Genomic DNA, 12989 nt, shown 5'->3' on the forward strand with positions numbered 1-12989 from the left:
ACCTTATAAAGTCTTGTAATTGAGGAATGTAGGGACACTGACAGCTGTCTGCCTACAAGAAGCAATCATTCTCCTGGAGGTAAAAAAGCAAACAGGAGAGCTTGCACTGCATACAACACAGATCACCTTCCTGTCCCGTTACTTTAGTGGCTACTCGATGGACTGAAAGCAATACTGTAAGTATCACAAAGGCATGTGTCAGACGTTAAACTGAACAGTGGCACCCCCACCAGGTAAACGTAGTCTCCCATGTGCAACAAAAGCGAAGAATCAATACTTATTGCATAGTTACGCTACATGGAATCCTTATCACTTATTCTTACACACTCACCATGGGGCTACCGTAGTCATCTTAATAAAAAGCATTACAAGCTAAAGACTCAGTTCTGCCAACCTAAACTGTAGGTGGGAATCCCACAGATCTCTTGTTATCACACAGAGAATCCGAGGGGTCCTGCTGAATGATAATGCAAAGATGCACCCGGGGCTCTCCAGCACATGCTGATGGACGGCCTCCTATAAGGGAGGAGGACATGTATAAGGGGGGTGCAGACGCACCCTGTGCCGCTGACCTAGGGAAATCCTTCCTCTTATGAAATATTGGTATACTGCTTTTCAAATCATAACATTAATGTACATTAATCCTAATGTCAATGCAACTGGAACTACCGCGCATGTTCAGCATGTGTTTTTCTGCATGCCTAAAGCGGGAATGCTTGTAAAAAGATCTTGCAGCATTACACTGCTTCTCTACACTACCAAAGTGAGTTTTAGTGATCTCTATTTTCCACCATCTCACCGCAAATCTTCAGTTGCATCTTTTTTTATAGTCTACTCCGCGACAATTGCTACAGAGCCTGACCCTGTAAACCCTGCTGAGGGTAAAAGAGCCTGGACAGAGGAGCAGGAAAGGCTCTCACAGAGATCCACTATAGGACCCATTTATTTTTGCCTCTTCTACTTCGACCAGCATCAATTGTAAGCTTTTCCTACCGTGACAATTCTGTTGCAAGGTCACAGACTATGCCACTCAATTAAAAATATTTCCAGATTAACCTTTTGTTTAAATTGTCATATATTTAAACGGTGTCCCCTTAAACCATGGATGAAAGGAGACAAATAAGTAAACTACTGTAGTTATTGGGTTAAGTTTCAACCATTACAGGATTTCCATTGTAGAGGTGTATTTATTTAGCAGAATCAATTTGTAAACGTAACATCACAGATGGAAACATTTCACTGCAGAGAAAACATGTGCTCTTCAATCAGCAAACAAACTCACATTTATTTTTTCTCAATCATCTGACAACTACGTTTTTTAGATGTTTGAACTTTAAGGCGCTGAAAACATTTCTGACACAGAACTGGGTTCCGTTAAATGTAGAAGATTTACCACATGTATATTTCACCTACATTTTACCAACGAGAGGACACGCTTGGTGGGATTTAAAGGTGTACTTCCTGTATCTGAACCAGGAACAGCGTCAATGTTATTATGGAGCAAGAGTTTCCCCAAGACCCTACTATAGCAGTTTGGGGGAAATGGAGGTATGAGGCACTCAAGACTATGTCTATTTAACTTTTGCAGGGAGTAGTGCATGCACGAGCATTAGCTTTAGAGGAGTTCATAACCTGCAATTCAAATTAGAAACCATTCCAGACTATGGAAGCGTGGAGTCTCTTGTGGCAGTGGTAGGTAATATTTGAGAACTGGTGCACAATTCAATTATCTTTAAAAAGCATACAACTCGATACCTAGAAGCTGGCCATGAGAATTGAAGGTACTTGCCACATTTCAAGCAAAGCACTTATAGGATCGGTAGCTCAGAAAATGGTCCCCACAACGTAAAACAAATATATTTCACTCTTATACTCTTTTGAATCTGAAATGCTGATGAGCTACAATTGAGGGAGTGCCTTAGGTTGGAGCTCAAACTCTGGTATGAACAAAGGGGGCACAAAATGCTGATTATCTTAAGGAACGATAGCAATGAAGAACGTATAGATGCCAAAGAGGATGAAGATCTGTGATATCTCTGTTTTTAGCAGATTCTGGTCCCAAATGGGGTTGTAAATGTCTGCCGAATCTTGTGCCTGCCTTCACTTCACTTATACTCTTACCTTTTGATAAGCTGTGGGTGGATTTCACATTTGTCTGGTTCATAAGCAAAACCGCATTAACCCCAGGTTTCACAAGAGGTAATTTTTGATAACCTGGAAGTGAAGTTACCTGACTGAAGGACTAGAAGTTTTTCAGGGCGATTTAGTCAAAGCATGATCATTCCCAGAGCCCCCTGTTCTGCCCAGAGACCCCATCATTACTGTGTACGGCCTTTACAACCTATCAAGGCAAGAAAAGATCTAGTACCCACAGGCTCCAAATCTTGCCACTGGTGGTACATAATTTGACCGGGGGACATGAACGTATTATTTTGTTGGTAACACATTTCCCAATAGCAAGAGAGGAAAAAAAACACACAAATGGGCAAAGAGGAGGAAGAGAAAGACAACCCCGTCAAAAAGGAGGACACTGCAAGGGTAATATAAAGGGGCAGGGGTGTTTGACAGTAGATTAAAGAGGCCGGAGGTGAATTCATCCCCAAGCAGCTTTGGTCTTCTGTGCGCTAACATTTAGTAGCACCAAGTGTGGGCTTCAGAGTACAGCTTTGGGCACTGCCACTCATTCTTTTACAAATTAAGCACTGTCTGAGACTGCAGAGTACTCAGCTGAACTCCAGCACAAGACACACAGGAGCTCAAAGGATGTAACTGATCCAATCAAATGAATTGTTTGAAGCCTGTTGTACATGGCGTGAGGAAGGCAAACTTTTTAAAACAATAGTTCAGATTGCGTGAAAAAACATTTTAAACACCCTTTACATCAATGTAAGGCAGCAAAGTGTTGCATCCCCCAAAATAGTGGAATCACGTTGGCAAAGTCATCCTGTCTGAGAGGTGATAAACGATCAGGGTAGGAATGGTTATGGTCAAGCAAGGGTAGGTGTTAGATTACATGAATGTGAAAGGATACTTGTGCTAGGATATCACAGATTTTTTAACGTGATAGACTTGAAAGAAGCATTTTCCGTGTCTGTGGCCACAGAAGATCCCAATGAGTTGAGAAAGCAGGGGAAGCAAGTAAGCACTGTATCTACTAAGCCAAATACAAATGAGGCAGTATAGAAACACAGAGGAAGAACTACAAAGTTGAAGAATTTCTTACCCAGCCACTAGATGGAGGAATAATGCAGAGCTTGTGAATCCAGAAAACATTCACACTGCAAAACACTCCTGAATCTCTGACATACCTTCAACCGATTTGACGTGTGCAGCAATAGCCCGTTTCCTCTCCTCCTTCTGCATATGCTCTTCTTCATTCTTCTGGATGGCTAGCACAATCAACCGGTCCTCCTCTTCTTCCTGGGTTCTTTGCCGCTTCCGCTCCCCCACTGGCGAATTCTCCTACAAAATCAAAGAAGCAGTCAGGGCTCTCTCAACATAATTGCTGGACAAGACCAAAGAGAGAACATTTGATGTAATTTGTGCATTTGATCATGCTGTAAACAATGACCAAGATCAAAATTAATACAGCTACTTAACATTTATTTATCATTACTGATGAATCTGCTTAGGAGGCAGAGACTGGTAAATTCTACTCATGCTGATAACTTGTAGATTGATCTTTGTTTACCAATTCCATGTGCTGCTGCAGGTCCCAAGTATTGATAGCAAGTATCAGACCCAACTCCTAAGAATGTTTTTAACTCATCAAGTAGCTGAAAAGGTAAGAACAATTCTTGCATCGATAGTATGAGGATTTTGGGGTTGGGAGGGAGGTTGTCCTCTCATCTTGGGTAATTTTCAGATGCTGGATTTTTCATGATTAGCCTTTATGGACGTGGTAGCCTTAATTCCTGGGCTGGTGTTGGGGCTTGTTTGCCCATTTGAAATGAGTCTGTAAGGGTTGGCTGTAGTAGATTACCAACTATATCGGTGGCCGAGCTTTTAACAGATCATTCCAGGGTCAGGGAGGACTTTCAAACCTCTGCCCCAGACATTGTAGTGCCTTCCCGGAAATGCTTTAGACATTTTAAGAAATATAACATTTCACCAGAGTTGCTTTTGTTTTCACCATGGTAAGCATACCATTGTCTCTTGCACATCTATGACTTGTGTAATGCAATCAATTGTTTTCAGTCTCAGTTTAAGGGACAGTCTGCTCCCCTTCCCACTGTATAACTTTAGACATGCCTTCAAACTCATGTTCTGGATGAATTGTGGACTGGTCTATCTATTTCATTTAGGGCCTGTGCAAAGATGAAAAATGGAATCCTGTAAATGTTATGTAGATAGAAAAGTCTCTTTTTGGCATGGTTACCCACCACTTTTTGCCTGTTTATCAGTGTGTTTAGATGGTCTCCACTGGGATCCTGCTAACCAGGACTCCAGTGATTGTGCTCTCTCCTCCAAATGTGGGTGCTTTCATACCCTTTACACCCCCACAACTGGCATACTGGTGTACCCCTGTAAGTCTCTAGTATATAGTACTTGGGTACCCAGGGCACTGGTACACCAGAAGTCCCCCATGGGCTGCAGCATGCATTAGGCCACGCATGGGAGCCCACGCAAACTGTCTGCAGGCCCGCCATTGCAGCCTGCGTGAAAAGGTGCATGCACCCTTTCACTGCTGGTCACTGCACCAGGCCACTGTAAGTCATCCCTATGGTAGACCCTCATTGGTGGCATGATTCCATGCCCTCTGGGGGCTCCTTAGTTGACCCCCCCAGTATTTCTCCTACCATTCTTTCAGGGTTTGCGGGCAGCCCATGCTGCTGCAGCCCCTCAGACAGGTTTCCGCCCTCCTGCTGCTTGACCAGCTGAGGCAGGGGAAGGCAGAACAAAGGATTTCCTGTGGAGAGGGAAGCAACACCCTCTCCCCTTGGAAATAGGTGTTACAAGGCTGGGGATGGGTAGCCTCCCCAAGCCACTAGTTGGTGTTGAAGGGCACATTTGGTGCCATCTTTGCATAAACCTGTTCGCAACTGTCCAAAGACCCCCGGTCCCTGCTCTGGCACAAAAACAGGGGGAAGGGAAATGGGACCACTTCCCTGTCCATCACCACCCCAGTGGTGGTGCCCAGAGCTACTCTAGGTGGCAGCTTGATTCTGTCATCTTGCAAACACGATGTGCAGAGGCCCCTGGAAGAATCTGAGTGGCCAGGTCAGGCAAGTGATATTAGTGACCCCCCTCCGATAGGTGGTCACAGTGCAAAGTGACCAAGCCACCTGTTAGGGCTATCTATTTAGGGACTCCCTTGTGGGTGGGTTCCCAGATTCAGTGTGCAAGACTCCACCAGGACTCCTCTGCAACAACCTCTTCTGCTCCTGGCCACCGGAAGTGCAACTGGACACTTCAGGAAACTGACAAGACTGAAACTCCACAGACGACCTTGCCTTGCAACATTGTTTTCCCAGCTCCTCTCAGCAACTGCAGCATTTCCACAGCTGTGCATCCTCTGGGGTCAGCAAGACTTCAGTTGCACCAAGAAGCAAGAAGGAATCTCCCTTGGAAAGAAGGAATAACTCCCCTGCATCTGCAGGCACCTAAAGGCAACATCTGGCTGTGTGGATCTGCCCTCCTCTGGAACTGCGTGGATCCTGCAACACAGGTGGTGATTTCGGAGTGGTCCCCTTGGTCCTCTCTGCCCTCTGTCCATTTTAGGAGACCGTGAGCCCTTGCCTCTCCTTACAGGACAGTACCCCTGTGCACTACTTCTCTTGCAGCAACCAAGGCTTGTTGCCTCCTGCTCCACAGGAGCAAAGAAGGACTACTCTCCAGGTGTGCTTGCTGGGCCTCACTGCAACTTACTGTGCCTGCTGCCAGTGGGTTGCCTGTGGGGGCTGCAACTGTTTCTGCTGGCTCTCCAGACTGCTGAGGGTCAGCTTGGAGTCCCCTCCAATAGTTGAGTCCCCTGGACCTTGCTGGTCCTCTTCAGCCTTGCAACTCTTCTTCTGCCCTGGTTTGCATTTGTCAAAGGCTTGTTGGTGGTCCTCCCGACTGCTGATCCCTCTGCAACCAGACGACCGGTTTGGGACATCTTCTGCACAACGCTGGAAACTCCTTTGCAGCTCCTGGCCTCCACAGCTGGTCTTCATTTTCCTTTGTCGACACAGATCTTCACCCACAGAAGGGTGGGCAACGGCTCCTGCCCACGTCTGGACACTTCATCATGGACTGGACTCTGTCCCCTTCTTTTGCAGGTCCTCTTCTTCCAGAATCTGCCTTTGGGTTTCTCTGGTCTGGTCCTGGTATTGCAAAGTTCCTTTTCTAAGTCCCCTTGTTAGCCTATGGGAAAACTAGGTAACTTACCGCTGCTGTTCTGGTTGCTGGAGGTCAACTAAGTACTCACCTCTTGGGGTCCCGAGTTCACCCAGCTCCTGACTAACTATATTCCACATCCTTGGGCGGGGGACCTAGTATATGGTTTGGCCCTCCCCTAGGGCCTTAGCTGGTGTGTGTTGTGTTTTTTTTTTTTTTTTTCTCTCTCTCTTTTAGGGAGTGGTTTTAAGTAATCTAGTTCAGTGTTACTAAAGTACCTTTTATTTTTGCAACACTGTGTGGTTCCTTTCAGGTGTGATAAGTTGCTTTGTGACTGCTGTGGTATTGCAAGTGTGTTACACTCCTCCTAGATAACTCTTGGCTGCTCATCCACAACTACCTCTAGAGAGCCCAGGCTTGCTAGACACTTCTACACCTCACTAATAGGGGATACCTGGACGTGGTACAAGGTGCCAACACCATAGGTGTCCACCGCACACCAGGCCAGCTTCCTATAAATACCTTAATTTATTTATTACTTTTGTGTATCCTGAGAGCCTTTCCTTCAAATAAAAGAGAGCTTCACGACAACCAAGAAAAAAACTCCTAAATAATACCTGATAATTCCAAGCCATTTGAAAAAATACCCAAGATCTTCAGAAAGAAGAGTTAAATAATTACAGTAGGTTTGAAGTGATTGATGGTTGGACTGCATGTCATCCGGAATGATCATTAGTTGTACTTTGATGGTATACAGGAAGGAAGGGGTGGCCTGGCAAGAAAGCCCCTAAAGCTGTACACCTGCTTTCCCAAACTGCACTAGGCCACTCTGATTTTCACCTTAAGTCATTTTGTAATTCTTTCAAAGTTGGAATTCTAATTGCTAAAGGATAAGGAAAAGGATAGACATCAATGGCATGGAAATGTGAAAAGTACCATGTAACACCATTTAAGGTAAATGGAAATTAAGTGGTCGCACCATGGGGAACATTTCAGATTACGATGAATGTGGAAAAATGTATACAAGTTGGGCTGCAATGGTTAAAAATCAGTGAGTAAATAAATGTGGCAAGTGTTGAGTTTCAGGTGTTGGGGATACGAATGAAAATAGATAAGAAGTATTATCCTCCCACTTTTGTGTGCCAGGGTTTAGATTAGAGACATCATTAAACTCCCAGAACAACCACAGGGTGATGCTCTCTTCCACTATAGTGGGGGCTCACTCAACACCTGTGCCCTTGTCAGAGAACAAAATGTAAGGCCTCTTCTAACAAAGATGTGCGTTGCGGAATTAAGTGCACTGATATAAATATTTGGTTGCTTCTGAAGACTCAGCAGGAAGGTCTATTAGTCCATCCCTAACTATGTTTAAGGGGCTGAAATTGCAGCAAATGACACATGCAGCCAACCACTGTTGAAGCAGCCCCAACTGCAGCCAATTCAGTGACCTGGGATATGGGGGCATGGGATTAAAATACAGCAAGAAGAAAGAATTATATAATTTACTGCAGATAAAACAACGGTCTAAGAGGTGCTTCAAAGCCAAGGATGTATGGCAGCATTCCAGAGGAGGAACCTTGAGAATGAAAAAAGTCCAAATTGCACTATGGTGAAGAGTAGCTAATCTATCCTGATAACTCCTCATTATAAAAGAAAGTGCAGAGGCCCTGAAAAACTGCTTTGCTCCACAGACACTACTGATGTCTGAGGTGAAAAACGTACTACAAAATAGAGATAATAGTGTGCAATATACAGTCTTTCTTTCAAACAGAAAGACATATAAACTATAACAGTACTGATTTATCTTTGTTATATTTAGGGACATGTTGTGCAGTGTGATTATTATAGAGCATTAGGAATGCTTGAGGGGTTAAACCGATCAGCCCTTTTGTCTTTCTCTCTATTCCCCTCCTTTTCTAATTTGTATTTTTCTTTACCCTCTTTCTTCATGCCCCTCTCCTTTACTAATTTTACCCTTTCCTCTACGGGCATCCCGGTTCCGAGTAGAGCGGGAGAAGGCAGAGAGATGTTCTATGTCTGCCAGCAGAGACTCTTCCAAGTCAGGCACAAACTGTTCCTTTGAGCCTCTTCTGATACCACAGCTACAGTTAAGTCCTCATCCTCTGACAAACATATCCTGCAGAAAATAATCCTTATGTTGTGTCTAGGTGTAGTATGTCCAATGCAGTTTCTCTTATCTTTAGAGTCCTTGGTTGGAAAACAGCACAAGCTCTACACCCTTCACATTTTGTGTGCTGTTTAAAATCAATCCAACTTGTGGTGGTACTTTGGACAGAACGTAAATGGTGTGTTTTCCATCGCTCTCTCCCTCAAGATTCAAAAGAGACCCAAGGATTACAGCAGGTCTCAGGCTATATATTATCCAAGCACTGTGCTTGAAGTCCCCCAAGACAATCTGTCTTCTTTTGGTTTTCTCCATAATATCAATGCAACAATGAAATACAGCATTACTGTGCTGTCGCAATGGAACTCCAGCATCGTTGAGCTCTCATGAACAAACTCTACTGTTTAAATGCTAAATTCTCCAGAGTTCACCATCACAAGCATCAATGTTATCTTTTGACTCCCAATGACTTTTGTAACAGACACCAAGTCCTTGCTTTTGAACCTAATGGCCGAATAAAGAACCTGCAAATTGCAACTGTGTGCTTGACATTGTGAGCTTACAGTTGACATCATAGTTGTCACAAATCCTATTGTTGAGAGCCAAAAGAACAACGTTTGGGGATACACACGTTTTTGGACTGAACAGCTATAGATGGTGGAATAATGCACAGCATGTGAATCAGATTCACGCTTCAAAACTACCTATAAATTATCTGAACTATCACACAGCTTCTGCTGCTGGGTGGCTCGAAAGACAGTGTGAACTTTCATTGTGCTTATGACAAGATCTTTTGTCATGGCCCTACTGGACTCCTAATACATTATCCACATCCCCACACCAAAACACGAATCAACTGCTGTCAAGACTATGAAGCAACATTGCCAAACTTGCCTCAACATTGATTAAAACCATCTCACAAGCTCCAGGCAGAATTCAAGCTTAAAACTCAAAGTGCATAAAATCTGCTTGTGCAACTAATCAAGATATTGCCCAAAAGCGTATCAAGCAAGATCAATCAAAATGTAAGTGGCAACTGCCTTCAATCCACTCCACTCAAACTGCTTACATCTCCCTCAACAGTTCCTTACCAGCTGAATAACTACTGAGGATGCTTAGATGATCAGAATTGGGTATATGGAAAATAGGAGCTTTAACATAGGGTTATTTAGCAGTTGTAAATATCAAATTATTGTTACTTGTTGGAGTTCAGATTGTTTTCTAGGCACTACCCTTTGTTGGGCATTAGCTAAAATCTATAAGTTAATAGATCCTAAGGATGCAAAATAAGAAAAGTGACCAACAGGTATTTAGTTAACATTAATCCATTGAAAACAGACTAATGCACTGTAATCTCTAAAGCACACTTTAAAATGAGACCCACAGAAAAGGCAGGTGCCATTTTAATAAGAAGTGAGTCCTCAAATGGTTTAAAACCTGTACAGTTTAAGGAGGAAAGTCTAGTTTGAAGTGTGCCTAGTGCTTTACTGCTTCCTACCATCTTAAAACAGTTTCCCATGGATTTCAGTAGTATGGCTATCATCACGGTCGCTCCTTGCATTGAAGCACAGAGCGTACACTGCTATCCACATGATTTTGTCTGAAAGCCAGATCGCTTCAAAAGTGTTGAGTTTCCAGGCCCTGCACGCTGAACTAGTCTTGTGAATTTATTTGGTTCATTAAATCAAGAGCAAAAGAGTGGGTATTCTAATTTTCTAATTTAGTTCTGATTTAAGACTATGTGTGATTGGTGCAAACCACTGAAACTTGGATCTACTCTTGTTACAGTGCACAAAAGACAGTTTTCTGATGTTGACTGTCACAGAGCGTGCATGACCTCCTGGACGGGTCAATGATACTCCGTTGTTGATTAGGTGTCACTCAAAACCTCCAATATGTTTTTTTTAAATCTACTTATTGCAATCTTGGTACTAGTTCATAACAGGTAAGAGTGCCAAATGCCTGATAACTGCTTGCTTATCACAGAGCAAGACCAAGAAGGGTATGGAGAAAAGATTACACTAACTGAAGCCCAGATTACTTTTTCTATGATGGAGAAGTATGCAAGACTTCTCTTAGTTCCAACCTCAGTCAGACTTTTGGACAGAAGCTGAGCAAAAGGGATAGGAAGGGAGACAGCAAAGATGACCAACCCTGTGTCTGATATCCTTTATATAGTTTCTACGCATTATGAACGGTCACTCTTCCAATGAAGATGTATTTTATCATTGTTTTGACATCATATAAGAAATGCACATATGATGAATGCTTTATTGGTAAGTAAACAGAGTGGAGCATCTAACCTGGTTACCTACAGTCAGAGTATATTGCAACACTTATGTGAGCCTTGACATGTTATTTACCTTTTGAAATCATTCAGTTAATGTTGACGTCTATAGGTGGTTCCAACACATTGCAAATAGGAATATGCAAGACCCATATTATATATCTATATAGCTTAAAATCACATCTGACCATTGGGTTGTTCATCAATTGTCTTTGAAGTAGACTATGTTTGACCCTGTATCTCTTCCTCACCTCTTGCTTTGTCAGACGGAAGGAGAGGCGTTCAGATATCCGTTTGGAGGCGAGTTCTGCCTGTAGCTTCTGAAGTCGCTTCTCCTGCAATGTAAGGTGATGTAACAGGGTTAATGAATTATTATCTGCAGTATAGTTATTTAAACTAGTTAAACTCCAAATATTACTTGAATGTGAATAAACAGATGTATTCTGGCCAATCTCCGTAAAAACTAAACTAGGGAGAAACTTGGCAAACTTGCATCAAGACTGAGGGTACACTATTTACAAATCTGAACCTCCTGCCATGTAAGTGACACTCTCAGAAGCCTTCTACCTCATACAGTTTTCACTCTTTAAAAAGATTTATCACTGGTTGTTCCTATTGCAGGGAGCACCATCTTGTACCATGTGGCAAGAGTGAAACTAAAGTGAAGTGACAAAGTAAGGTAATAAAATGTTTTCAAGCTACTTTGTAACTGGCTACAGTAGTGTAGAAGACTGCGAAGCGCATGGTGCTAAGAAAGTGTTCAATAGCAGCCGCTGCAATTGATTGAGAAACCTTGACTGTATAATAAGATTATAAAATACATTTAAAACAGATGGGATATGCACTGTATGTGAGCATTAAAGAGCTACATGCAGCAAAATATATATTTTTTAAAATGATGTCCTTACAATATGGGATTCTGTAACCCCTAAATAAACAGCAGTCACTAATTTCTTTATAATCTGCAACTTGTGATGCACCAAGTCACCGATTTTATAGAAAAGACATCAGAACTCAACTATTTTAAGATTATTACAGTTGAGTTCTGCTGTCACAATACCTCCTGGCAGAGCCAGCAGCTGAGGTGAGAGGCAGGTCACGGAGCATAATTAAAGCATTAGTTGAAAGTAACAAACATTGCTGTTCTTTCTTCTGCTCTATTTTAATAGCTTGCAATGACAAGAAGACAGAATAGTATTTATTTTTTTGCAAACCTTGGACACAGAAAAACTGGAATCTTTCAAAATGTTTTACACGTTCCAAGCTACTGATTTTTTTTTAACCGACTTTTAAACTGTTTCTAATATCTGTTTGCAACAAATATCGAACTGGTTTTGGATGTGTTTAATTTTGTACTAGAGGTTCTATTTTTGCTCTTCATGTTTGCCAACATGTTCGCTCTTTCGCATTAAAGAGCTATGCACCATGTTTTTAAGTGGTTTGTGGGAAAGGTGATGGTCTGACCATGTATTATATGGGATAATGTACTGTCTCGCGTACATGGTAGGGGGAATGCAAGTCACCTCTGAGTTCCATAACCTTATAAGGGAATTCAGCCTTCTGTCTCATTCCTCTAAATGGTTATGGAACTCCTCTGACTTGCAATATTCTTAGAATATATGGCGTGGGGTACATTATCCCTAATGTATCAATGGCAACAATGCAGTACGGGAACCTTCGCCTTATCCTAATGTGTCAGATTAATAGGAAACTAAATTAGCCATATCAGCCTAGAACCCTTCATTCAAAGAACGATGATGGAGGGGCTCACCTTCCCTAACTCTTTTTAGCATTAGGCCTGAATGTCTTGCAAGACTAACAGCATGTTTCACACCATAGTAACAGTACATAAACAAGAAGACCCCTCTGCTAAAAAAGGTTGACCGAAAAGCAGTATAGAAACATACACCAGACAACATAACAAGTGTGCTGACCTTTTGTGCGATCATATTGCAGATCTCAGGCAAGAAGTCTTCATTTAGGAGCTTGTACAGTTGTCGCTCTTTCAGGGATGTCTTTTCCCGGAAGCTCTCTGTAACCTTCCTCCACTCTTCCTCTGTATGACATAGCAAAGACCAAGCTCCTTGGCCTGGGTGAGGGCTTGGAAGTGGGCCTGAAAGCAAAACATCCATGCTATATGTATACCCCATAGAAATGTCTGTATGAAATATAGTTTAATAAGGGTTCGGTTTAAGTGTTAGGATAGAGTTACAAGGAGCCTGCCTATTGCATACAGTTAGACAATTTGATTTGACTAAG

The 12989-nt window shown here is 42.6% G+C and overlaps 1 protein-coding gene across 3 annotated transcripts in view; it reads right to left on the bottom strand.

The window, feature by feature from the left end:
• CECR2 (CECR2 histone acetyl-lysine reader) overlaps window positions 1-12989 on the bottom strand; it is a 330093-nt gene that overhangs the window by 109576 nt on the left and 207528 nt on the right. For all 3 annotated transcript variants that reach the window (XM_069228063.1, XM_069228062.1, XM_069228064.1), the window contains 3 exons: window positions 12665-12843; window positions 10982-11065; window positions 3309-3462 (listed from right to left, as the gene is read on the bottom strand). In XM_069228063.1, coding sequence (XP_069084164.1) covers window positions 3309-3462; window positions 10982-11065; window positions 12665-12843 — 417 coding nt within the window. The remainder of the gene's footprint in view (window positions 1-3308; window positions 3463-10981; window positions 11066-12664; window positions 12844-12989) is intronic.

Source organism: Pleurodeles waltl, chromosome 4_1 (genome assembly GCF_031143425.1).
Source record: "Pleurodeles waltl isolate 20211129_DDA chromosome 4_1, aPleWal1.hap1.20221129, whole genome shotgun sequence".
NCBI lineage: Eukaryota > Metazoa > Chordata > Amphibia > Caudata > Salamandridae > Pleurodeles > Pleurodeles waltl.